The sequence below is a fragment of the Tetrao urogallus genome (genome assembly GCF_951394365.1).
Source record: "Tetrao urogallus genome assembly, contig: scaffold_137, whole genome shotgun sequence".
NCBI lineage: Eukaryota > Metazoa > Chordata > Aves > Galliformes > Phasianidae > Tetrao > Tetrao urogallus.
In genome coordinates this window covers 1-27,671 of record NW_027638813.1, presented here as the reverse complement: position 1 = coordinate 27,671, position 27,671 = coordinate 1, and the positions used below count along the sequence as shown (strand labels likewise).

The 27,671-nt window shown below is 57.8% G+C and overlaps 1 protein-coding gene across 1 annotated transcript; it reads left to right on the top strand.

Moving 5' to 3' along the window:
* Nucleotides 1-231: 231 nt before the first annotated feature.
* Nucleotides 232-25,836, top strand: SND1 (staphylococcal nuclease and tudor domain containing 1; the record flags this gene model as incomplete). The annotated part of the gene is made up of 9 exons (XM_079551195.1): nt 232-306; nt 6,141-6,290; nt 10,484-10,604; nt 15,563-15,641; nt 19,655-19,815; nt 19,989-20,080; nt 23,048-23,206; nt 25,423-25,529; nt 25,746-25,836. Coding segments are annotated over 9 exons (1,035 nt in total), but the record flags the coding sequence as incomplete, so codon positions are not given.
* Nucleotides 25,837-27,671: the final 1,835 nt, after the last annotated feature.

Sequence of the window (27,671 nt, the reverse complement as noted above, 5' to 3'; positions counted from 1 at the left end):
CCCGCCCTCCACCAGTGGGCGGGGCGTCAGCCTAAGGGGAGGGGCTTCTCGTGACGTCACCCAGCACAGCCAGTAGGGGCGGGGCGAGCGGCGGATCCGCTCTCCCATTGGCCGACGGCGAGGCGGAGGGGCGGGAGATCGGCGCTGACCACGCCCCCTTTTCCCGCCCTCCGCTCCGCCCCGCCCCGCTGTCCCTTCCGCGCTCCGGCCCCGCTCGGCCCCGTGCGCGTTATGGCTTCGGTGGCGAACCCCGGGCAGGGCGGCTCCGCGCCGCCCCTCGCTGTACAACGCGGTATCGTTAAGATGGTAAGGACTGCGAACCGGGAACGGCAGGTCGAGCACCGGAAAGGGCAGCGTTCCGGGGTTATGGCAAGCGGAGGGGTTTCGTGCCCACCGGACCGCATGGGGACACGTGTGGGGGGCTCGTGGCGTGGGGCTGCGTGGCTGTGTTGCGACACGGGGGTGGTGGTCCCAAAGCGCTGGGACACGTGGCGGCCCTATGGCACGGTGGCGGTGGCCCCGTGACACTGGGGCATGCGGTGGCCCCATGGGATGGGGACACGTGGTGGTCTCATGGCATGGGGTTGCATGGCTGACTTATGACACACTGGTGGTTGCCCCATGGCACTGGGACGCATGGTGGCCCTATAGGACGATGGTGGTGGCACTGTGGCATGGGGACACATGGTGGCCCCATAGCATGTTGGTGGTGGCCCCATGGCACAGGGATGTGTGGTGGCCCCGTGACACTGGGACACATGGTGGCCCCATGGCATGGGGGTATGTGTTGGTCTCATGGCATGGGGTTGCATGGTTGACTTATGACAGAGTGGTGGTTGCCCCATGGCACTGGGATGCATGGTGGCCCTATAGGATGATGGTGGTGGCATTGTGGCATGGGGACACATGGTGGCCCCATGCCATGTTGGTGGTGGCCCCATTGCACAGGGATGTGTGGTGGCACCATGACTCTGGGACACATGGTGGCCTGATGACATTGGGATACGTGTTGGTCTGATGGCATGGGGTTGCATGGTTGACTTATGACCCAGTGGTGGTTGCCCCATGGCAGTGGGACGCATGGTGGCCCTATAGGACGATGGTGGTGGCACTGTGGCATGGGGACACGTGGTGGCCCCATAACATGTTGGTGGTGGCCCCATGGCACGGGGGTTGCCATGTGATACAATGGTGGTGGCATTGTGGCAGTGGGATATGTGATGACCCCATGGCATGGGGACACGTGTTGGTCTGATGGCATGGGGTTGCATGGTTGACTTATGACCCAGTGGTGATTGCCCCATGGCTCTGGGATGCATGGTAGCCCTATAGGATGATGGTGGTGGCATTGTGGCATGGGGACACATGGTGGCCCCATAGCATGTTGGTGGTGGCCCCATGTCACAGGGATGTGTGGTGGCCCCGTGACACTGGGACACATGGTTGCCCCATGGCATGGGGATACGTGTTGGTCTCATGGCATGGGGTTGCATGGTTGACTTATGACCCAGTGGTGGTTGCCCCATGGCAGTGGGACGCATGGTGGCCCTATAGGACAGTGGTGGTGGCACTGTGGCGTGGGTACACATGGTGGCCCCATAACATGATGGTGGTTGCCCCATGGCATGGAGACACGTGGTGGCCCTGTGCCATGTTGGTGGTGGCCCCATGGCACAGCGATGTGCGGTGGCCCTATGGCGTGGGGACATGTGGTGGCCCCATGCCATGTTGGTGGTGGCCCCATTGCACAGGGATGCGTGGTGGCCCCATGACACTGGGACACATGGTGGCTCCATGACACTGGGATATGTGGTGACCCCGTGGCATGGGGACACGTGTTGGTCTGATGGCATGGGGTTGCATGGTTGACTTATGGCCCAGTGGTGGTTGCCCCATGGCTCTGGGATGCATGGTGGCCCTATAGGATGATGGTGGTGGCATTGTGGCATGGGGACATGTGGTGGTCTTGTGTCATGTTGGTGGTGGCCCCATGGCGTGGGGACATGTGGTGGCCCCATAGCATGTTGGTGGTGGCCCCATTGCACAGGGATGTGTGGTGGCACCGTGACTCTGGGACACATGGTGGCCTGATGACATTGGGATACGTGTTGGTCTGATGGCATGGGGTTGCATGGTTGACTTATGACCCAGTGGTGGTTGCCCCATGGCACTGGGATGCATGGTGGCCCTATAGGATGATGGTGGTGGCATTGTGGCATGGGGACACATGGTGGCCCCATAACATGATGGTGGTGGCCCCATAACATGATGGTGGTGGCCCCATGGCATGGAGACACGTGGTGGCCCTGTGGCATGTTGGTGGTGGCCCCATGGCATGGGGTTGCATGGTTGACTTGTGACACAGTGGTGGTTGCCTCATGGCACTGGGACGCATGGTGGCCCTATAGGACAATGGTGGTGGCACTGTGGCATGGGGACACGTGGTGGCCCTGTGCCATGTTGACGGTGGCCCCATGCACAGGGGTTGCCATGTGATACAATGGTGGTGGCATTGTGGCACTGGGATATGTGGTGACCCCATGGCATGGGGACACGTGTTGGTCTGATGGCATGGGGTTGCATGGTTGACTTATGACACAGTGTTGGTTGCCCCATGGCACTGGGATGTGTGGTGGCCCTGTGACACTGGGACACATGGTGGCCCCATGGCATGGGGGTATGTGTTGGTCTGATGGCATGGGGTTGCATGGTTGACTTATGACCCAGTGGTGGTTGCCCCATGGCACTGGGATGCATGGTGGCCCTATAGGATGATGGTGGTGGCACAGTGGCATGGGGACATGAGGTGGCCCTGTGCCATGTTGGTGGTGGCCCCGTGACACTGGGACACATGGCATGGGGGTACGTGTTGGTCTCATGGTATGGGGTTGCATGGTTGACTTATGACCCAGTGGTGGTTGCCCCATGGCACTGGGACGCATGGTGGCCCTATAGGATGATGGTGGTGGCACTGTGGCATGGGGACATGTGGTGACCCCATAGCATGTTGGTGGTGGCCCCATGGCATGGAGACACGTGGTGGCCCTGTGCCATGTTGGTGATGGCCCCATGGCACGGGGGTTGCCATGTGATACAATGGAGGTGGCACCATGGCACTGGGATATGTGGTGACCCCATGGCATGGGGACACGTGTTGGTCTGATGGCATGGGGTTGCATGGTTGACTTATGACACAGTGGTGGTTGCCCCATGGCTCTGGGATGCATGGTGGCCCTATAGGATGATGGTGGTGGCATTGTGGCATGGGGACACATGGTGGCCCCATGCCATGTTGGTGGTGGCCCCATGGCACAGGGATGCGTGGTGGCCCCGTGACACTGGGACACATGGTGGCCCCATGGCATGGGGACATGTGTTGGTCTCATGGCATAGGGTTGCATGGTTGACTTATGACCCAGTGGTGGTTGCCCCATGGCACTGGGATGCATGGTGGCCCTATAGGACGATGGTGGTGGCACTGTGGCATTGGGACATATGGTGACCCCATAGCATGTTGGTGGTGGCCCCATGGCGTGGGGACGCGTGGTGGCCCCATAGCATGTTGGTGGTGACCCCATGGCATGGGGACATGTGGTGGCCCCATAGCATGTTGGTGGTGGCCCCATGTCGTGGGGACATGTGGTGGCCCCATTGCGTGTTGGTGGTGGCCCCATGGCGTGGGGACATGTGGTGGCCCCATAGCATGTTGGTGGTGATCCCATGGCGTGGGGACACGTGTTGGCCCCATAGCATGTTGGTGGTGGCCCCATGGCATGGGGACATGTAGTGGCCCTGTGCCATGCTGGTGGTGGCCCCGTGGCATGGGGATGCATGGCGTCTCCACGGCTTGATAGTGGTGTCCCCATGGCATGGGGACTTGTGGTGGCCCCATGGCTTGGTGGTGGTGGCCCCATAGCATGGGGACACGGTCATGGCGGCCCCAAAAAAGAGTGTATGGTCATCCTATGGCATGGGGGTGGTGGCCCCGTGGCGTGGGGTCATGGGGACACGTGGTGGCCCTGTGGCACGGGGCTGATGCCTGCATGGCTGCAGGGATCTATGGGGGCCCTGTGGGGGCCCTATGGGATGTGCGGTGGCCCCATGGCGTGTTGGTGGTGGCCCCATGGCCTGGGGACATGTGGTGGCCTGTGGGGTTGGTGGCTTCGTAAGTGGGGACTCTTGGTGGCCCTACAACACACAGGCACGGGAATGGGCACAGGGGTGACGGTGACCCCATGCCGTGGGTCCTCCATGGCCGTGGGGATGTGTGGTGACCCCAAACCATGGGGCCACCACCATTGTGCTATGGGGCCACCACGTGTCCCCTCCTCTCCACCCCCTGTCCTTTTGGGGTCTTTCCTGCTCCCTGGGGTCCCTTAGTGCCACCGGAAGGTTTTGCTAATGAGCTCCTGTTGCTAATTGGCTCCAACAGCCTCCTCCCCGTCTGACTCCGCTGCTTTATAAATTAAAGACTGAGGTTAATTAACAGCGAGGAATCCTTGGAGTCCTTAAGGACTGAGCTCTGCAGTGCCCTGGGCTGCAGGCGTTGTGTCCCACTGGGTGCGTGGGGCGATGGGACCCCGCTGTGGGCGGGGGACGACCCCATGGGCTCTGTGTGGGTCTGGGGTCCCCCCTTGGCATTTGGGGGGGGGGTCTTCTCCATTCTGTGCTCTGGGGGGGTTTGCAGTGGGAGGTGGGGGGCTGGAAGTGCAAGAATGGAGCCCCGCTCCCCAGGCCCAATGCGTGGGCATCGCCCCACGTGCCGCAGGGCTGGATGGGGAAAGGGAGGGAGGGAGGGATAGGGGGTGAAGGGAAGGGGGGGGAGAGGGGAGGGGATGAGAGGAGAGGAGAGGAGAATGGGGGGAAAGGAGAGGAGAGGAGAGGAGAGGAGAGGAGAGGAGAGGAGAGGAGAGGAGAGGAGAGGAGAAAGGGAAGGGAAGGAGAGGAGAGGAGAGGAGAGGAGAGGAGAGGAGAGGAGAAAGGGAAGGGAAGGAGAGGAGGGGAGACGAGAGGAGAGGGGAAAGGGAAGGAGAGGAGAAAGGGAAGGGAAGGAGAGGAAAGGAGAGAAGAAAGGAAAGGGAAGGAGACGAGAGGAGGGGAGATGAGAGGAGAGGAAGGGAGAGGAGAGGAGAGGAGGGGAGAGGAGAGGAGAGGAGAAAGGGAAGGGGAGGAGAGGAGAGGAGAAAGGGAAGGGGAGGAGAGGAGAGGAGAGCAGAAAGGGAAGGGAAGGAGAGGAGAGGAGAGGAGAAAGGGAAGGGGAGGAGAGGAGAGGAGAAAGGGAAGGGGAGGAGAGGAAAGGAGAGGAGAAAGGGAAGGGAAGGAGAGGAGGGGAGACGAGAGGAGAGGGGAAAGGGAAGGAGAGGAGAAAGGGAAGGGAAGGAGAGGAGGGGAGACGAGAGGAGAGGGGAAAGGGAAGGAGAGGAGAAAGGGACGGGAAGGAGAGGAAAGGAGAGAAGAAAGGGAAGGGAAGGAGACGAGAGGAGGGGAGATGAGAGGAGAGGAAGGGAGAGGAGGGGAGAGGAGAGGAGAGGAGAGGAGAAAGGGAAGGGGAGGAGAGGAGAGGAAAGGAGAGCAGAAAGGGAAGGGAAGGAGAGGAGAGGAAAGGAGAGGAGAAAGGGAAGGGGAGGAGAGGAGAGGAGATGAGAAAGGGAAGGAGAGGAGAGGAAAGGAGAGGAGAAAGGGAAGGGAAGGAGAGGAGAGGAGAAGGGGAAGGGAAGGAGAGGAGAGGAGAATGGGGGGAGAGGAGAGGAGAGGAGAGGAGAGGAGAAAGGGAAGGAGAGGAGAGGAAAGGAGAAAGGGAAGGGGAGGAGAAGAGAGGAGAGGGGAGGGGATGAGAGGAGAGGAGAGGAAAGGAGAGGAGAGGAGAGGAGAGAAGAGGGGAAAGGGAAGGAGAGGAGAAAGGGAAGGGAAGGAGATGAGAGGAGGGGAGGGGAGGGGAGAGGAGAGGAGAGGGGAAAGGGAAGCAGGGGAGAGGAGGGGAGGGGAGAGGAGAGGGAAGGGAAGGGAAGGAGAGGAGAGGAGAGGGAAGGGAAGGAGAGGAGAGGGGAGGAGAGGGGAGGGGAGGAGAGGAGAGGAGAGGAGAGGGTGTTGCTGCAGGTGCTTGCAGCTTGCTCCAAGCTTAGGGCCGCTGTCCCTTGCAGGTGCTCTCGGGCTGTGCCATCATCGTCCGGGGGCAGCCCCGTGGAGGACCCCCCCCCGAACGTCAGATCAACCTCAGCAACATCCGTGCAGGCAGCCTGGCACGCCGCGCCGCCGCTGGGCAGCCCGATGCCAGGGATACCCCGGATGAGGTGAGTTCCACTGCCGGTGTTTCTGTGCTCGGTGTCCCTTCTGAGGAGTTGGGGGGGTAGGGGGGGAAGGAGTGCCTTTATGGAGACCCTAGGGACCCCCAGTGGGGGATCCTGGGGACCTTGGGGATGTGGTGGCTTCTGGGGGACTTTGGAGAGCTGGGCTGGGGACCGTGGTGTCCCTTGGGAATGCTGGGGATGTGGTGTCTCCCCAGGGGACCTTGGGGTCACAATGCTTCCTTGGATCCTTTGGGGACCCTGGGGACCCCAGTACGAGGCAGTGGGGACCCTGGGGACTTCACTGGGGAACTCTGGGGACCTGGTGCCTTCGGGGAATCATGGGGATGTGGTTGTTTCTGGGGGACTTTGGAGAGCTGGGAGGGACTGTGGTGTCTCTCTGGGATTATGGGGTCTCCCCCGGAGACCTTGGGGTCCCAGTGCCTTTTTGGGGACCTTGGGGACTCCCACTGGGGTACCTTGGAAGCCCTGGGGACCTTGGGGATGTGGTTGTTTCTGGGGGACTTTGGAGAGCGGGGCTGGGGACCATGGTGTCCCTCTGGGAATGTTGGGGATGTGGTGTCTCCCCAGTGGACCTTGGGGTCCCAGTGCCTTTTTGGAGACCCTGGGTACCCCCAGTGGGTGACCCTGGAGACCATGGGGACCTTGGGGATGTGGTTGTTTCTGGGGGACTTTGGAGAGCTGGGAGGGACTGTGGTGTCTCTCTGGGATTATGGTGTCTCCCGAGGGGCCCTTGGGGTCCCAGTGCCTTTTTGGGGACCTTGGGGACGCCCACTGGGGTACCTTGGAAGCCCTGGGGACCTTGGGGATGTGGTTGTTTCTGGAGGACTTTGGAGAGCTGGGAGGGAGCATGGTGTCCCTCTGGGAATGTTGGGGATGTGGTGTCTTCCCAGTGGATGTTGGGGTCCCAGTGCCTTTTTGGGGACCTTGGGAACCCTGGGGACTCCTAGTGGGGAACCTTGGAGGTCCTGGGGACCTTGGGGATGTGGTTGTTTCTGGGGGACTTTGGAGAGCTGGGCTGGGGACCATGGTGTCGCGTGGGAATGTTGGGGATGTGGTGTCTTCCCAGGGGACCTTGGGGTCCCAGTGCCTTTTTGGAGACCCTGGGACCCCCAGTAGGGGACCCTGGAGACCCCGGGGACCCTGGGGATGTGGTGGCTTCTGGGGAACTTTGGAGAGCTGGGCTGGACTGTGGTGTCTCTCTGGTATTATGGTGTCTCCTCTGGGGACCTTGGGGTCCCAGTGCCTTTTTGGGGACCTTGGGGACGCCCACTGGGGTACCTTGGAAGCCCTGGAGACCTTGGGGATGTGGTTGTTTCTGGAGGACTTTGGAGAGCTGGGAGGGAGCGTGGTGTCCCTCTGGGAATGTTGGGGATGTGGTGTCTCCCCAGGGGACCTTGGGGTCCCAGTGCCTTTTTGGAGACCCTGGGGACCCCGAGTGGGGGACCCTGGGCACCCCATGGGGATGTGGTGGCTTCTTGGGGACTTTGGAGAGCTGGGCTGGACTGTGGTGTCTCTCTGGGATTATGGGGTCTCCCCAGGGGAACTTGGGGTCCCAGTGCCTCCTTGGGGACACCATTATGGGGCAGTGGGGACCCTTGGGACCTGGTGCCTTAGGGGGACCTTGGGGATGTGGTGTCTCCCCAGGGGACCTTGGGGTCCCAGTGCCTTTTTGGAGACCCTGGGGACCCCCAGTGGGGGACTCTGGAGACCCTGGGCACCCCATGGGGATGTGGTGGCTTTTGGGGGGACTTTGGAGAGCTGGGCTGGGGACCGTGGTGTCCCTTGGCAATGCTGGGGATGTGGTGTCTCCCCAGGGACATTGTAGTCCCCTTCCTGGGGACCTTGGGGACTCCCATTGGGGGACCCTGGAGACCCTGGGCACGCAGTGCCTTCAGGAGGGACCCCACTGCGGGACACGGTGCCTTTAGGGGAACTTTGGATGCCCAGTGACCTTGGGGTTGCCCCCTTGGGGACCTTGGGGGCGCAATGTCTTTTTGGGGATTGCTTTTTTGGGGGTGCAAGCTTGGGAAAAGAGCAGTGCTGCTTTTTTGGGGTGCTTCCCGTGGCCCCAGCTTGTCACAGCGGATTTGGGAGCAGCCTTTTGGGACGGCAGAGCTGAGCTTGGGGCCACCCATCCTCCCAGCCCCGGGGGTGGCGAGGAGCGCGCAGTTAATTGCTCTCCCTGGGGAGTTTGTCTTCTGAGCCGTTAAATGTCACTCTTTGGAGACATTATTCCTGTCAAATTTTTTTTGCTAATTGTTTATTAGCACGTCATGTTCTCTCCTCTGGACCCACTTTCTCTCCACCCACCTAAGTGAGGTGGAGCGAAGCTCAGTTTTGTCCCGGCGCTGCTCCAGGCTCCGGAGAGGGGAATGTGGGGTGGGGGAATGGGGAAATGGGGGATGTGGGGTGGGGAAATGGGGATGGGGGGGATGTGAGGTGGGGAAATGTGGATGGGGGGATGTGGGGTGGGGAAATGGGGATGGGGGGATGTGGGGTGGGGAAATGGGGATGTGGGGATGTGGGGTGGGGAAATGGGGATGTGGGGATGTGGGGTGGGGAAATGGGGAAATGGGGGATGTGGGGTGGGGAAATGGGGGATGTGGGGGTGTGAGGATGGGAAATGGGGATGTGAGGATGTGGGGCCGTGGGGTGGGGACTTGGGGACTAGGGGATATGGGGTGGGGAAATGGGGATGGGAAATGGGGATGTGGGGATGGCAAATGGGGACTTGGGGATGTGGGGATGGGAAATGGGGATATGGGGTGGGGATTTGGGGATATGGGAATGTAGGGTGGGAATTTGGGGATGTAGGGATGGGAAATGGGGATGTGGGGTAGGGAAATGGGGATGTGGGGATGGGATTTGGGGATGTGAGGTGGGGAAATGGGGATGGGAAATGGGGACGTGGGGATGGGAAATGCGGATATGGGGATGTGGGGATGGGATTTGGGGATGTGAGGTGGGGAAATGGGGATGGGAAATGGGGACGTGAGGATGGGAAATGCGGATATGGGGATGTGGGACGGGAAATGGGGATGTGGGGATGGGAAATGGGAATGTGGGGTGGGGACCTGGGGATGTGGGGACTGAAAATGGAGATGTGGGGATGTGGGGTAGGGAAATGGGATGTGGAGCTGCAGGGTGGGATGCAGGGTCAGGTTGGAGGGATGGGGACATGGGGTTGGAATGGGGATATGGGGACGTGGGGATGGGAAATGAGGACATGGGGATGGGAAGTGGGGCTGTGGGGTGGGGGTATGGGTATGGGTATGGGGTGGGATGGAGGGTCAGGATGGAGCCATGGGGACATGGGCATGGGATGGGGATGTGGGGATGGGGTCGGATGTAGGGTCAGCATGGGGACGTGGGAATGGGATGGGGATGGGGATGTGGGGATGGGGTGGGATGGAGGGTCAGGATGGAGCCATGGGGACATGGGCATGGGATGGGGATGTGGGGATGCAGGGTGGTATGCGGGGTCAGGATGGAGACATGGGCATGGGATGGTGATGGGGATGTGGGGATAGGGTGGGATGGAGGGTCAGGATGGAGACATGGGGACGTGGGAATGGGATGGGGATGGGGATGTGGGGATGCAGGGTGGGATGGGGACATGGGAATAGGATGGGGATGTGGGGATGCAGGGTGAGATTCAGGGTCAGGATGGAGCCATGGGGGTGTGGACATGGGATGGGGATGTGGGGATAGGATGGGATGGCGGGTCAGGATGGGGACATGGGGTTGTGGGAATGGGGACATGGGGATGGGTTGGGATGAGGGGTCAGGATGTAGGGCTAGGGATGTGGGGATGGGGTGGGGATGTGGGGATGGGATGGGGATGTGGGGATGATATGGAGATGTGGGGGTGGGGTGGGATGCAGGGTCAGGGTGGAGGAATGGGGACATGGGGATGTGAAGATAGGGTGGGATGCAGGGTCAGGATGGAGCCGTGGGTACATGGGCATGGGATGTGGATGTGGGGATGTAGGGTGGGATGGGGACGTGGGGATGGTGTGGAGATGTGGCGATGGGGTGGAGGAATGAGGGCATGGGAATGTGAGGATAGGGTGGATGTAAGGTCAGGATGGAGCCTTGGGGACAGGATGGGGACGTGGCAGCCCCATACTTTCACCCCAGAGCTGCCAAATGACAACCTTCTGCTTTCCTTCCAGCCCTGGGGTTTCCCGGCCCGTGAATTCCTGCGGAAGAAGCTCATTGGGAAGGAGGTGTGCTTCACTGTGGAGTACAAGACCCCCCAGGGCAGGGAATATGGCATGGTGTACCTGGGCAGAGGTGAGCGTGCGGCGGGATGCGTGGATCTGCATTTGGGGTTCCTCCTCCTCACCTTTTCGGTGCGTTTAACCCCAGCGTTTGCTTTGGGTTTGATCCTGACTCTCACCAGAGCTGTGTGTCTCTCTGCACGTTGGTGCAGCGCTCCCCTGGGGGTGTGGGGTCACAGAATGGTTGGGTTGGGGCGTGGGATTGAGGCATGGCTTGGATTGGAAGGGACCTTACAGATCATAGAGACTTAAAATAGTTGGGTTGGGTCAGAAGGGATCTTATAGATGGACCTTATGGATTGCAGAGGCAGAGCACGGGTTGCATTGGAAGGGACCTCATAGATCATGGAGCCATAGAGTGGTTGGGTTGGGTTGGGTTGGGTTGGAGGGGTCCTTATGGATCACAAAGCCAGCAAATGGTTGGATTGGAAAGGATCTTATTGATCACGGAGCCGTAGAATGGTTGGATTGGGTTGGAAGGGACCTCATGGATCACAAAGCCAGCAAATGGTTGGATTGGAAAGGATCTTATTGATCACGGAGCCATAGAGTGGTTGGATTAGAAGGGACTGTGGATTGCAGAGCTGTGGAGTGGTTGGGTTGGGTTGGGTTGAAAGGGACCTTGTAGATCATGGAGCCATGCAGTGGTTGGGTTGGAAGGGATCTTATTGATCAGAGAGCCATGGAATGTTTGGATTGGGTTGGAAGGGATCTCGTAGATCATAGAGTCATCCAGTGGTTGGGTTGGAAAAGACTTCACAGACCCCAGAGCTGCAGAGTGGTTGGTTTGTAAGAGGCCTGGTGGATTGCAGAGCCACAGAGCGATTGGGTTGGATTGGAAGGGACCTCATGGATCACAGAGCAATAGAGTGGTTGGGGTGGAAGGGACTGGATGGATTACAGAACCACCAAATGGTTGGGTTGGAAGGGATCTTATTGATCACAGAGCCGTAGCATGGTTGGATTGGGTTGGGAGGGACCTTAGGGATTGCAGAGCCAGAGCATGGGTTGGTTTGGGTTGGGAGGGACCTCAAGGATGGCAGAACCATAGAGTGGTTGGGTTAGAAGGGACTGTATGGATTGCAGAGCTGTAGAGTGGTTGGGTTGGGTTGGAAGGGATCTTGTAGATCATAGATCCTTAGAGCGGTTGGGTTGGAAGGGGCGTTACGGATTGCAGAGCCACCAAATGTTTGGGTTGGAAGGGATTTTATCAGCCGTGGAGCCGTAGAATGATGGAGTTGCATTGGAAGAGGTTATGGATTACAGAGCCAGAGGATGGGTTGGTTTGGGTTGGAAGGGACCTTGTAGATCACAGCCACAGAGTTGTAGGTTTGGAAGGGACTTTATGGATTGCAGAGCCATATAGCGGTTGGGTTTGAAGGGATCTTATTGGTCATGGAATGGCTAGATTGGATTGGAAAGGATCTTGTAGATCACAGATCCATAGAATGGTTGGGTTGGAAGGGATCCTATTAGTCATGGAGCCATAGAGTGTTTGGGTTGCACAGGAAGGGAGATTCTGGATTACAGAACCAGAGCATGGGTTGGATCGGGTTGGAAAGGTCCTCATAGGTCATAGTCACAGAATGGTTGGGTTGGAAAGGATAGATCCCAGATTCATAGATCCCAGATTCATAGATCCCAGATTCATAGATCCCAGAGCTGTAGAGCGGTTGGTTTGTAAGGTGCCTTGTGGATTGCAGAGCCACAGAGTGGTTGGGTTGGATTGGAAGGGGCCTCATGGATCACAGAACCAAGCAGTGATTGGGTTGGAAGGGATCTTATTGATCATCGAGCCGTAGAACGGTCGGATTGGGTTGGAAGGGATCTTGTAGATCAGAGATGCATGGAGTGGTTGCATTGGAAGGGACGTTATTGCAGAGCCAGATTGTGGGTTGGGTTGGGTTAGAAGGAACTGTGTGGATCCCAGAGCCATGGAGGGTTTGGTTTGGAAGGGACCTCATAGATCGTAGAGCTGTGGGGTGGTTGGGTTGGAAGGGTCCTTGCAGATCACAGAGCCATAGAATTGGTCAGTTGAGCTGGAAGGGTCCTTGCAGATCACAGAGTCATAGAATTGGTCAGTTGGGTTGGAAGGGTCCTTGCAGATCCCAGAGCCACAGAATTGGTCAGTTGGGTTGGTAGAGACCTTACAGATCACAAGAGTGGTTGGGTTGGAAAGGTCCTTACAGATCCCAGAGCCATAGAATTACTCAGTTGGGTTGGAAGGGACCTTATAGATCCCAGAGCCATAGAACTGGTCAGTTGGGTTGGAAGGGTCTTTACAGATCACAGGAGTGGTTGGATTGGAAGGGACCTTACAGATCACAAGAGCGGTTGGGTTGGAAAAGTCCTTACAGATCACAGAGCTATACAGTCGTTGGGTTGGAAGGATCCTTACAGATCACAGGAGTGGTTGGGTTTGAAGGGTTCTTGCAGATCCCAGAGCCATAGAATTGGTCAGTTGGGTTGGAAGGGACCTTACAGATCACAAGTGTGATTGGGTTGGAAGGGTCCTTACAGATCACAGAGCCATACGGTGGTTGGGTTGGAAAGATCCTTGCAGATCACAGACCCATACAGTGGTTGGGTTGGAAGGGTCCTTACAGATCACAAGAGTGGTTGGGTTGGAAGGGTCCATGCAGATCACAGAGCCACAGAATTGGTCATTTGGGTTGGAAGGATCCTTACAGATCCCAGAGCCACAGAATTGGTCAGTTGGGTTGGTAGAGACCTTACAGATCACAAGAGTGGTTGGGTTGGAAAGGTCCTTGCAGATCACAGAGCCATAGAATTGGTCAATTGGGTTGGAAGGGACCTTATAGATCCCAGAGCCATAGAATTGGTCAGTTGGGTTGGAAGGGTCCTTACAGATCACAAGAGTGGTTGGATTGGAAGGGACCTTACAGATCACAGAGCGGTTGGGTTGGAAGGGACCTTACAGATCACAAGTGTGGTTGGGTTGGAAGGGTCCTTGCAGATCACAGAGCCATAGAGTGGTCATTTGGGTTGGAAAGATCCTTGCAGATCACAGAGCCATAGAATTGGTCAGTTGGGTTGGAAGGGTCCTTACAGATCACAGAGCCATAGAATTGGTCAGTTGGGTTGGAAGGGTCCTTACAGATCACAAGAGTGGTTGGATTGGAAGGGACCTTACAGATCACAGAGCGGTTGGGTTGGAAGGGACCTTACAGATCACAAGTGTGGTTGGGTTGGAAGGGTCCTTGCAGATCACAGAGCCATAGAGTGGTCATTTGGGTTGGAAAGATCCTTGCAGATCACAGAGCCATAGAATTGGTCAGTTGGGTTGGAAGGGTCCTTACAGATCACAGAGCCATAGAATTGGTCAGTTGGGTTGGAAGGGTCCTTACAGATCACAAGAGCGGTTGGGTTGGAAGGGTCCTTACAGACCACAGAGCCATAGAGTGGTTGGGTTGGAAAGGTCCTTGCAGATCCCAGAGCCATAGAGTGGTTCAGTTGGGTTGGAAGGGTCCTTACAGATCACAGAGCCACAGAATTGGTCATTTGGTTTGGAAGGGTCCTTACAGATCACAGAGCTATAGAGTTGTTGGGTTGGAAGGATCCTTGCAGATCACAGAGCCATACAGTGGTTGGGTTGGAAGGATCCGGGCAGATCACAGAGCCATAGAATTGGTCATTTGGATTGGAAGGGTCCTTACAGATCACAGAGCTATAGAGTTGTTGGGTTGGAAGGATCCTTGCAGATCACAGAGCCATAGAATTGGTCAGTTGGGTTGGAAGGGTCCTTGCAGATCCCAGAGCCATAGAATTGGTCAGTTGGGTTGGAAGGGACCTTACAGATCACAGAGCCATAGAGCAGTTGGGTTGGAAGTGACCATAAAGGCCATCCAGCCCCAACCCCATACATCCACGGTGCTTCCAAGCACAGGACTGGGTGAGCAGATTTCTCTCTGGGCAACGCTGAGGTGTGAGCACTTGGGTGTGGAAAATGCAGGAGGGCAGGGGTGGGCAGAGCTTGCTGGTCCTGCTCAGCGGTTCAGGTGGTGCTGAGCTGCCCCACAGCATCGCTGGGGGTGGGAATGCATTTTGGAAAGGGTTTTGCTGCTCCATCGGTCTCCTCGCAGCCTTTGCAGCCTCCTCGTCTGCCACGTACAAGGTTTTCTGTGTAGGTGTCATCCTCATTGTTCCATCCCAGCCTGTCACGGCGCTGCGGGGAGAAACGAAGCAGAAAATGCTTCCTGATGAAGTTTGTCAGGGTTGGGAGTGCAATTAACGCGAAAGTGCTGCAGCAGCTTCACCACGCTCCTCCCCCGCTCCCCGCATGGCCCCCCTCCCCAGCACCACAAAACCCTGGTGTTTTTTTTGCCAAGGAAGGCTGTTGTTGTGCTTTGGGGATCCCCCAAACCCGCTTAGAGGACCCCCGAGGAGCTGAGGGAAGTTTCCCATTGCCTGGAACACGGAGAGCCCCGCGGTGCTGGGATGCTGTGGGATGCGTTCCTATGGAAGCAATGCGCCGTGCTGGGGCTCATCCCACTGACGGGTGCACCCCTGAGATCAATGGGGGGAGCCTTCTGCTCCAGCCTTTGTAAGGGGGCAGAGCATCCCCACGACACCCGTCGGCTCTGGGGGAGGAGGGTCAGAGCTTTCCCCTCGTCCTGCGTGGCTGTGGGGTCGTGTTTGGGGATAGCACAGCTGTCAGGCTCTGTGGAGTGGGCCTGGAGGGTCTGCACGGCCCGTTTTGTTGTCTCTAAGCTTATAGGGAGGGACAGGGTGCTCCCCGTGGGGCACTGGGGTGGTGTCACGCAGGTACCCACCCCCCTGCTGCTGAAATTGCCATGCTGAGGGGGGCAGGTGCTCCATAGCAGTGGGTGCAGAGTCTGGACTGCGCTCACACACTTCATCTCCTCGTGGTCAACCCATTCGTGGATGCGTTCCAGGGATGAAATGCATCTTTCCTTGCATGCTGACTGCTCTCCTCTCCTCTCCTTGCAGACACGAGTGGTGAGAACATCGCCGAGTCGCTGGTGGCAGAGGGGCTGGCATCGCGCCGGGAGGGGATCCGCGCCAACAAGTATGTATGAACCCCAGCTTGGTGATGGGGGGGGGCTGTGGGTACCCCGTCCGTGGAGGTGCCTGAGGCCGTGGGTTGGGTTCTGGGCAGCCTGAGGTTGTGGGGGGCACCAAGCCCATGGTGGGGGAGAGGTAAGGGGGGGTCCCTTGGCAACACAAACCATGGTGGGGTTCCATAGTTCAGTGCTCTACAAGGTCCTTTCCAACCCAGCCATTCCATGTCTCTGTGCTCTACAAGGTCCTTTCCAACCCAGCCATTCTATGTCTCTGTGCTCTACAAGGTCCTTTCCAACCCAGCCATTCCATGTCTCTGTGTTCTACAAGGTCCTTTCCAACCCAGCCATTCCATGTCTCTGTGCTCTACAAGGTCCTTTCCAACCCAACCATTCCATGTCTCTGTGCTCTACAAGGTCCTTTCCAACCCAGCCATTCCATGTCTCTGTGCTCTACAAGGTCCTTTCCAACCCAACCATTCCATGTCTCTGTGTTCTACAAGGTCCTTTCCAACCCAGCCATTCCATGTCTCTGTGCTCTACAAGGTCCTTTCCAACCCAGCCATTCCATGTCTCTGTGCTCTACAAGGTCCTTTCCAACCCAGCCATTCTATGTCTCTGTATTCTACAAGGTCCTTTCCAACCCAACCATTCCATGTCTCTGTGCTCTCCAAGGTCCTTTCCAACCCAGCCATTCCATGTCTCTGTATTCTACAAGGTCCTTTCCAACCCAGCCATTCCATGTCTCTGTGCTCTACAAGGTCCTTTCCAACCCAACCATTCCATGTCTCTGTGTTCTACAAGGTCCTTTCCAACCCAACCATTCTATGTCTCTGTGCTCTACAAGGTCCTTTCCAACCCAACCATTCCATGTCTCTGTGTTCTACAAGGTCCTTTCCAACCCAGCCATTCCATGTCTCTGTGCTCTACAAGGTCCTTTCCAACCCAACCATTCCATGTCTCTGTGCTCTACAAGGTCCTTTCCAACCCAGCCATTCCATGTCTCTGTATTCTACAAGGTCCTTTCCAACCCAACCATTCCATGTCTCTGTATTCTACAAGGTCCTTTCCAACCCAGCCATTCCATGTCTCTGTATTCTACAAGGTCCTTTCCAACCCAGTCATGCTACAGCAACCGGTGTTTCTTCCAACTCAACCCAACCATTCCACGTCTCTGTGCTCTGTAAGGTCTCTTCCAACCCAACCATTCTATGATTCTAAGTTCTATAAAGTCCCTTCCATCCCAACCCAACCACTCTATGGCTCTGTGTCCCATAAGGTCCCTTCCAACCCAACCATTCTGTGGTTCTAAGCTCTGTAAGATCCTTTCCATCCCAACCATTCTATGATTCTCAGCTCTGTAATGCTTCTTCCAACTCAACCCAACCACTCTGTGGCTCTGTGCTCCACAAGGTCTCTTCCAACCCAACCATTCTATGATTCTAAGTTCTATAAAGTCCCTTCCATCCCCACCCAACCACTCTATGGCTCTATGTCCCATAAGGTCCCTTCTAGCCCAGCCATTCTGTGTTGCTAAGCTCTATAATGTCTCTTCCAACCCAACCCTAAGCATTCTATGGCTCTGTGATCCATAAGGTCCCTCCCAACACAACCATTCTGTGGTTCTGAGCTTTATAATGTTCCTTCCAACCCAACCCAACCACTCTATGGCTCTGTGTCCCATAAGGTCCCTTCTAGCCCAACCGTGCTGTGGTTCTAAGCTCTGTAAGATCCCTTCCAACTCAACCCCACCATTCTGTGGCTCTGTGCTCCACAAGGTCTCTTCCAACCCAACCATTCTATGCTTCTAAGTTCTATAAAGTCCCTTCCATCCCAACCCAACCACTCTGTGGCTCTGTGTTACATAAGGTCTCTTCCAACACAACCATTCTGTGGTTCTGAGCTTTATAATGTTCCTTCCAACCCAACCCAGCCATTCTATATCCCTATGATCTATAAGGTCCTTTGCAACCCAACCATTCTGTGTTGCTAAGCTCTATAATGTCCCTTCCAACCCAACCCTAAGCATTCTATGGCTCTGTGATCCATAAGGTCCCTTCCAACACAACCATTCTGTGGTTCTGAGCTTTATAATGTTCCTCCCAACCCAACCCAACCCAGCCATTCTATATCCCTATGATCTATAATGTCCCTCCCAACCCAACCATTCTACGATTCTCAGCTCTGTAATGTCCCTTACAACGCAACCCAACCATTCTGTGGGTCTGTGTCCCGTAAGGTCCCTTCCAACCCGACCACTCTGTAGTTCTGAGCTTTATAATGTTCCAACCCAGCCATTCGATATCCCTATGATCTATAAGGTCCTTTCCAACCCAACCATTCTATGATTCTCAGCTCTGTAATGCTTCTTCCAACTCAACCCAACAACTCTGTGGCTCTGTGTCCCATAAGGACCCTTCCAACCCGACCATTCTGTGGTCTGAGCTTTATAATGCTCCTTCCAACCCAACCCAGCCATCCTATGATCTATAAGGTCCTTTGCAACCCAACCATTCCATGATTCTCAGCTCTGTAATGTCCCTTGCAACTCAACCCAACCACTCTGTGGCTCTGTGTCCCATAAGGTCCCTTCCAGCCCAACCATTCTATGGTTCTAAGCTCTGTAAGGTCCCTCCCAACCCATCCATTCCATGATTCTCAGCTCTGTAATGCTTCTTCCAACTCAATCCAACCACTCTGTGGCTCTGTGTCCCATAAGGACCCTTCCAACCCGACCATTCTGTGATTCTGAGCTTTATAATGTTCCAACCCAGCCATTCTATATCCCTATGATCCATAAGGTCCCTCCCAACCCAACCATTCCGTGATTCTCAGCTCTGTAATGTCCCTTACATCCCAACCCAACCACTCTGTGGCTCTGTGTCCCATAAGGTCCCTCCCAACCCATCCATTCTATGATTCTCAGCTCTGTAATGTCCCTTCCAACTCAACCCAACCACTCTGTGGCTCTGTGTCCCATAAGGTCCCTTCCAACCCCACCATTCTGTGGTTCTGAGCTCTGCGATGTCCCTTCCAACCCAACCCAACCATTCTACGTTCCAGTGATCCGCGAGGTCCCTTCCAACCCTGCCTTACCATTTGTGATCCAGAGGGTCCCTCCCAACCCCCCCAACCATTCCCCAGCTCTGTGCTCACTCTACACCATCCCACAGTGATAGCAGTGCTCGGCTGCTCCATCCCCACCCCCCATTGCCCCGTGCTGGGGGTGCAGGACATGCCAACCCCCCCTGGGTCCATAAACACCAGCACTGTAACGCATCCCCATGGAACTCAGCACCCTGCAATTAAACATTGCCTGTAGCAACCTGCTGCTCTGCGTTTGCTCTCCTAATTGCAAGGACGTGTTAATTACCAGCAGCTCCAGGAGGGCTCTGTGCAGGCAGGGGAGGGCTGCGGGCTGCCTGGAGGTGCTGACTGAGCCCCACGTGTGCTGCTGCTCCCCACGTATTTAACACCAGGCCCGTCTGGAGCCAGTGTTCCTCAGCTTGCAGCTTTGCCCTCTTCAGCGGAGCTGAAGAAATCTGAGAGCAGAAATATCCCGAGGTTTTGTTTAATGGAGCGTAACAGCGCTTGGCAGCGCTCCGCTTCACCGCAGCCTTGCTCCCCGGGCTGCCAGCCTGCTGCCTCCTGGTTCCCCAGACCTCACCATGCTCCCAGGCAGCCCTGAGCATCATCCTTGGCTGGGATCCCTGCTGCCAACCCGCTGCTGCCCCTGCTGTCACCCTTCCCTTCGCTCCCTGCTGTCACCTCTTCCCATCTGCGGCGCACGGCAGGCGCCGTGCAGAGGGCGGCGGTGCTCGCGTGGAGGTGGATTTTTGGTTGCTGGAGATTCCCCCTGTGTGCCCACCGGGCTCTGATGCGCGGCACGTTGCTGCTGGCAGCATCACCCATCCCTCACCTGGAGCTCTGGTTGCTGCAGCATCCGGAAAAGCACCTTGAGCAACGGATGCTCCGGCGGCGTCCTGCTTGGCGCTGAGCCGCTCTGTCCGCTTCCCTGCAGCTCCGAGCAGAGCCGGCTGGCAGAGCTGGAGGAGCAAGCCAAGAGTGCCAAGAAAGGCATGTGGAGCGAAGGCACGGGCTCACACACCATCCGTGACCTCAAATACACCATCGAGAACCCACGTCACTTTGTGGATTCCATGCACCAGAAGCCTGTCAACGGTGGGTGAGCCGGAGGGCAGCGCGGCGCTGCGTGTTGGCGACCTGCAGGTTGCATGCAACGCTGCTGGGATTGCCCTGCTCGGGGCCATGGGGTTGTAGGGGGGGGGAGGTGGGCCTGGCTCTGCACCCCCCTCACCGTGGCACCAGCATGGATCTGTGCTCTCACTCTGCAGCCATCATTGAGCACGTGAGGGATGGCAGCGTGGTCAGAGCCCTCCTGCTGCCGGATTACTACCTGGTCACGGTCATGCTGTCGGGGATCAAGGTGAGGTTTGGCTGTTGGTGTGTTGGGCAGGGGGGTCCCTTCCCTCAGGTCTGGGGTGCCTCAAACAGGGCCCTGAGGTCTGGGGTGCCTCAAACAGGTCCCTAAGGTCTGGGGTGCTTCAAACAGGTCCCTAAGGTCTGGGTACCTCAAACAGGTCCCTGAGGTCTGGGGTGCCTCAAACAGGTCCCTAATGTTTGGGGTGCCACAAACAGGTCCCTAAGGTGTGGGTGCCTCAAACAGGTCCCTGAGATCTGGGGTGCCTCAAACAGGTCCCTAAGGTCTGGGTTGCCTCAATCAGGTCCCTGAGGTGTGGGGTGCCCCAAACAGGTCCCTAAGGTCTGGGTGCCTCAAACAGGTCCCTGAGGTCTGGGGTGCCTCAATCAGGTCCCTAAGGTCTGGGCTGCCCCAAACACGTCCCTGAGGTCTGGGATGCCTCAAACAGGTCCCTAATGTTTGGGGTGCCTCAAACAGGTCCCTAAGGTCTGGGGTGCCCCGTGGAATGGGTTTCCTTCCTCCCATCTCTGTGCTTTTGGGTCTGATGCGAGGGGATGTCGCTGCAGGAATGTGGGTGATTCGGGGTTTCTGGGTACCACCATCCTGCTGCCCAAGATCCAGGATATAACTGGACCCCCCATGGGTCCAGGAAGCATCCCCAAGATTGTGAATGTCTCACGTGGATCCCTAAAATGGTGGGGTGCTCCAGAAGGGTTTCCAGGATCTCTGAGGTCTGGGCTGCCCCAGGAGGGTCCCAGAGATCTGGGGTGCCCCCCACGGGTCCCTGAAATGCAGGGTGCCCCCCACAGGGTCACCAAGATTCAGGATGCCCTATGAGGGGTCCCTGAGGTCTGAGGTGACCCAGGAAGCATCTGGAAGATGTGGGGTGCCCCACATGGGTCCCTGAAATGTGGGAGACTCCAGCAGGGACACCAGGGTCCAGGCCTCTCCAAGAGGATCCCTGAGGGTCCCAGAGATTTGGGGTGCCTCACACGGGTCCCTGAAATGCAGGGTGCCCCCAGGAGGGTCACCAAGATGTGGGGCAGCCTAGGATGGTCCCCCAGATACAAGGTGCCCCACGAGGGGGTCCTTGAGGTGTGGGTGCCCCCTTGAGAGTGCTTGGGTTGCCGCAGGAGTGTCCCAGAGATCTGTGGTGCATTAGGAGGGTCTCTGAGATATGGGATGCCCCCCAAGGGTCACTGCAGTCTGGGGTGCCCCAGGAAGGCTTTTCAAAATGTGGGGTGTCCCATATGGGTCCCTAAAATCTGGGGTGCCCCACACGGGTCCCTGAAATGTAGGGTATCCCGGGATGTCCCACAAGTGTCCGTGAAGTTCATGGTACCCCAGGAAGGGTCCTTAAGATATGGGATGCCCCAGGAGGGTCACCAAGGTCCAGGGTTCCCCAGAAGGGTCCCTGATGTCTGGAGGTGCCCCACAGGGGTCCCTGAAATGTGGGGTGTCCCAGGAGGGTCCCCGAAATGCGGGATGTCCCGCAGATGTCTGTGCAGGCCATGGTACCCCAGGAAGGGTCCCTGAGATGTGGGGTGCCCCAGTAGGGTCACCGAGATGCAGGATGCCTTACGAGGGGTCCCTGAGTTTTGGGGTGCCCCGGGAAGCGTCCCCAAGATGTTGAGTGTCCCACATGGGTCCCTGAAATGTGGGGTGCTCCAGGAGGGCTCCCAATGCATCATGAGGGTCTGTGCAGTCCAGGGTGCCCCAGGAAGGGTCCCAGAGATCTGGGGTGCCCCACACGGGTCCCTGAAATGCGGGGTGCCCCCAGGAGGCTCACCAAGATGCAGGATGCCCTATGAGAGGTCCCTGAGGTCTGAGGTGACCCAGGAAGCGTCTTCAAGATGTGAGGTGCCCCACATGGTTGCCTGAAATGTGGAACACTCCAGGTGGGTCGCCAGGGTCCAGGCCTCTCCAAGAGGATCCTTGAGGGTCCCAGAGATTTGGGGTGCCTCACACGGGTCCCTGAAATGTGGGGTGCCCCCCAGAGGGTCACCAAGATGCAGGATGCCCTTTGAGGATTCCCTGAGGTCTGAGGTGACCCAGGAAGCATCTTGAAGATGTGGGGTGCCCCACATGGTTCCCTGAAATGTGGGACACTCCAGGAGGGTCGCCAGGGTCCAGGCCTCTCCAAGAGGATCCTTGAGGGTCCCAGAGATCTGGGGTGCCCCCCACGGGTCTCTGAAATGTGGGGTGCCCCCCAGAGGGTCACCAAGATGCAGGATGCCCTTTGAGGATTCCCTGAGGTCTGAGGTGACCCAGGAAGCATCTTGAAGATGTGGGGTGCCCCACATGGTTCCCTGAAATATGGGGCATTCCACGAGGGACACCAGGGTCCAGGCCTCTCCAAGAGGATCCCTGAGGTCTAGGGTGCCCCCAGGAGGGTCCCAGAGATCTGGGGTTGCCCCCCACGTGTCCCTGAAATGCGGGGTGCCCCCAGGAGGGTCACCAAGATGCAGGGTGCCCTATGAGGGGTCCCTGAGGTATCCCAGGTGGGTCCCAGAGATCCCGACTGCCCTATGAGAGTCCATGGCAGCTGCTGGCCCGTGTGTGGGGGCTCTTGAGGGGTGGAGCATCCCTACCTGGGCTCACTTTTCCTGGGAATGCAGTGGGGATTGAGACCACCAGGAGTGCCTGCGGAGACGCCTTGTCCTCCCCACAGCCCCACTGCTGCAGGGACGTCTTGGAAACGATTCCAGTGTGGAGCAGGCAGCCTTTCTCCTCCCCCTTCCCATCCATTCTCAACCTGTTCTCCTGAACGAGGACCAGACCCGACCCCTTCAGAGCCTCCCAGCGCATCCCCACTGCTGGGCTTGGCTGAGCTCCTGTCCCAATGCCTTTGCGCCACGATGGCATCCCTGTGTGTGGGGGGCAACTTTCCCCACCCCCGGCTGAGGTTTTTGGGCACCCCTCCGTGCCCTTATAACAGTATCCCGTCCCCCCTCCTCCCCCATCAAATCACAGTGCCCCACGTTCAAACGGGAGGCCGATGCCACGGAGGTCCCTGAGCCATTTGCAGCTGAAGCCAAATTCTTCACGGAGTCGCGGCTGCTGCAGAGGGACGTGCAGATCGTGCTGGAGAGCTGCCACAACCAGAACATCCTGGGCACCATCCTGCACCCGGCAAGTGGGGCTGGAGGGAGGGGTGTAATGGGGGTGGGATGGGGAACCCGTAGGGGCTGTTGGTCTGTCCTTGCAGTCCGTGGTACCCCAGGAAGGGTCCCTGAGATGTGGGATGCCCCAGGAAGGTCACCGAGGTCCAGGAGGATCCTTGAGGTCTGAGGTGCCCCACAGGGGTCCCTGAAATATGGAGACCCCTGATGGAGGTGCTGGAGCTGGTTGAGAGGGTGCAGCATCTTGGGATCCCAAAGCTGTAGGTGTTGGAAGGGACTTCTAGAGATCCCCCATCCAATGACCCCAGAAAGCAGTTCCCAGAGCATCAGGCCGCGCCGTTGGCTCGTGATCAATGCGCGGTCAACCGTTGGTGAACTGTTGGCCACCAGGACACCCAGGTCCTCCACAAGGCTCCTTTTAAGCAGCTTTTTGCAATGCAACCTGGGGTCCCGTTGGCTTTCTTGGCCACCAGAACGCACTGCTGGTTCATGGTCAACTGTTCATCAACTCTTGGTCAAGCAGGGCACTGTTGGCCTTCTTGGTCTCCAGGTCACACTGCTGGCTCCTGGTCAACCATCAGTCAACTGTTGGTCAACGGTTGGTCAACCAGGACACCATTGGCCTTCTTGGTCTCCAAGTCACACTGCTGGCTCCTGGTCAACTTTTGGCCAACTGTTGGTCAACCAGGACACCATTGGCCTTCTTGGCCACCAAGTCACACTGCTGGCTTCAGATCAACTGTTGGTCAACCATTGGCCCACTGTTGGTCAACCAGGACACCGTTGGCCTTGACCACCAGGTCACACTTCTGGTTCATGGTCAACTGTTGGTCAACCAGGACACTGTTGTCCTTCTTGGCCTGTAGGGCGCACTGCTGGCTCCTGGTCAACTGTTGGCCAACTGTTGGTCAACCAGGACACCATTGGCCTTCTTGGCCACAAGGGCACGCTGCTGGCTTCAGATCAACTGTTGGTCAACCATTGGCCAACTGTTGGTCAACCAGGACACCCTTGGCCTTCTTGACCACCAGGTCACACTACTGGTTCATGGCCAACTGTTGGTCAACTGTTGGTCAATCAGGACACCATTAGCTTCTTGGCACCAGGGCACACTACTGGTTCATGGCCAACTGTTGGTCAACCAGGACACCATTGTCCTTCTTGGCCTGTAGGGCACACTTCTGTCTCCTGGTCAACTTTTGGCCAACTGTTGGTCCACCAGGACACCGTTGTCCTTCTTGGCCTGTAGGCCACACTGCTGGCTCCTGGTCAACTGTTGGCCAACTGTTGGTCAACCAGGACACTGTTGTCCTTCTTGGCCACCAAGTCACACTGCTGGCTTCAGATCAACTGTTGGTCAACCATTGGCCAACTGTTGGTCAACCAGGACACCATTGGCCTTTTTAGTCTCCAGGTCACACTGCTGGCTCCTGGTCAACTTTTGGCCAGCTGTTGCTCTGCCAGGACACCGTTGGCCTTTGTTGCCACCAGGGCAGACTTAAGGCTCATGGCCAACTGTTGGTCAACTGTTGGTCAACCAGGACACCATTAGCTTCTTGGCCACCAGGGCACACTACTGGTTCAAGGCCAACTGTTGGCCAACTGTTGGTCAACCAGGACACCCTTGGCCTTCTTGACCACCAGGTCACACTACTGGTTCATGGCCAACTGTTGGTCAACTGTTGGTCAATCAGGACACCATTAGCTTCTTGGCACCAGGGCACACTACTGGTTCATGGCCAACTGTTGGTCCACCAGGACGCCGTTGTCCTTCTTGGCCTGTAGGCCACACTGCTGGCTCCTGGTCAACTTTTGGCCAACTGTTGGTCAACCAGGACACCATTGGCCTTCTCGGCCACCAGGGCACACTGCTGGCTTCAGATCAACTGTTGGTCAGCCATTGGCCAACTGTTGGTCAACCAGGACGCCGTTGGCCTTCTTGACCACCACGTCACCCTGCTGGCTCCTGGTCAACTTTTGGTCATCTGTTGGACACCATTGGCCATCTTGGCATCCAGGGCAACCTGTTGTCCAACCGTTGGCCAACTATTGGCCGACTCTCGGCCTGGAGTGATCCCGGTGCGGCCCGCGAGCTGCGTGCGCTGCTCTGATGGCCGTGGGACTGCAGGGTCCCACTGAGGAGCCCCTTTTGGGGTGAGCTCTGCGGGCTGCGTTGGGGCTGTTTGGGGACACGGGAGGCACTGAGCCGTGCTCCCTCCTCTGCAGAACGGCAACATCACTGAGCTGCTGCTGAGGGAGGGCTTTGCCCGCTGCGTGGATTGGTCCATCGCCGTCTACACCCGCGGAGCTGAGAAGCTGCGTGCGGCCGAGAGGTGAGGGGGGGGAGCTCAGGGCAAGGGGGGGTGGGAGGTGGGCAAGGAGAGGTGGGAAGGGAGGGGAAGAAGGGGTGAGAGGGGAGTAAAGAGGGCAGAAAGGGGGGTGGGAAGGGAGCAGGTTTAGGGTAGGGTGGATAGGGAGCAAGTTGTGCGCGGTTTCTGCGGTGCCTCCATCCCCTCTGAGGTCTCCAGGGGTGAATTTTCTCCCTCCAGGTTCGCCAAGGAACGAAAGCTGAGGATCTGGAGGGACTACGTGGCCCCGACCGCCAACCTGGATCAGAAGGACAAGCAGTTCGTAGCCAAGGTGAGCTGAGGGGGGAGAATTGGGGGGAGGGGTGGGATGGGGGCTGTGTCTGTGCCAGCGGAGCAGCGTTGGTGCAGGGTGGGATTATGGGTGCGTGAAGAGTGGAGGACAGCCAGAGTCACTGCGGTGTTCAAAAAGGGCAAGAAGGAAGATCCAGGCAATTATAGGCCAGCTTCACCTCCGTCCATGGAAAGGTGATGGAACAGCTGGTGCTGGATGTCATCTGCAGGCAACTGGGAGAAAAGGGGGTTATCAGGAGCAGTCAGCACGGGTTCACCAGGGGGTGGTCGTGCTTGACCAACCTGGTGGCCTTCTGTGATGTTGTCACATGTTGGGTGGATGGGGGGAGAGCAGTGGATGGGGGGAGAGCAGTGGATGGGGGGGAGCAGTGGATGGGGGGGGAGCAGTGGATGGGGAGGGAGCAGTGGATGGGGGGAGCAGTGGATGGGGGGAGAGCAGTGGATGGGGGGAGAGCAGTGGATGGGGGGAGAGCAGTGGATGGGGGGGGAAGCAGTGGATGGGGGGGGAGAGCAGTGGATGGGGGGGGGAGAGCAGTGGATGGGGTTGAGAACTGGCTGAGTGGCAGAGCACAGAGGGTCGTCATTGACGGTGCAGAGTCTGGTTGGAGGCCTGTGAGCAGTGTTGTCCCCCAGGGGTCGGTGCTGGGTCCTTGTTCAGCATCTTCATCAGTGACCTTGATGAGGGGATGGCGGCCACCCTCAGCAAGTTTGCTGATGATACGAAGCTGGGAGGATTGGCTGAAGGCCGTGCTGCCATTCAGCGAGAGCTGGACAGGCTGGAGAGCTGGGCAGCAAGAAACCGGATGAGGTTCAACAAAAGCAAGTGTGGAATCTTGCATCTGGGGAGGAATAATGGCATGCAGCGGTACAGGATGGGGGATGAGCTGCTGGAGGGGAGCTCTGCACAGAGGGACCTGGGTGTCCTGGTGGACGACAGGTTGCCATGAGCCAGCAGTGTGCCCTGGTGGCCAAGAGGGCCAATGGCATCCTGGGGTGCATTGCAAAGAGCGTGGCCAGCAGGTCGAGGGAGGTGATCCTCCCCCTCTGCTCTGCCCTGGTGAGGCCTCACCTGGAGCACTGCGTCCAGTTCTGGGCTGCCCAGCACAAAACAGACAGGGATCTCTTGGGAAGAGTCCAGCGGAGGGCCACCAAGATGGGGAGGAGCCTGGAGCATCTCTGCTATGAGGAAAGGCTGAGTGAACTGGGTCTGTTCAGCCTTGAGAAAAGAAGACTGAGAGGGGACCTGATGCAGGGTTATGAATACCTGAGGTGTGGGGGGCAGAGTGGTGAGGCCAGGCTCTGTTCAATGGTGCATGGAGGCAGGACGAGGGGAAACGGCCACAAGCTGCAGCAGAGGAAGTTCTGCACCAATGTGTGCAAGGACTTCTTTATGGTGAGGTGACGCAGCGCTGGAACAGGCTGCCAGGGGGGCTGTGGGGTCTCCTGCTCTGCAGGTATTCAAGACCTGCCTGGATGCCGACCTGTGCAACCTGCTATAGAACTGCTTGGGCAGGGGGTTGGACTCCATGAGCTCTGCAGCTCCCTTCCAACCCCTACAGTTCTGTCATGCTGTGATGCTGTGATGCTGTGATGCTGTATTGCGGGCTGCACGTGTGCCAGCGGAGCAGAGTTGGTGCAGGGTGGGATTTTGGGCTGCGTCCGTGCCGGCAGAGCAGCAGCAGCGCTGCAGGTCGGCGTTACGGGGATGCAGGCGGCACGGCGCTGCTCACCGCCAGGTGGCGCTGCTGCCTCGCTGAGCCGCCGGCCTGGGAATGAACCGCAGTGGGGGCGGGGCGGACGGGGGGGGGGGGGGGG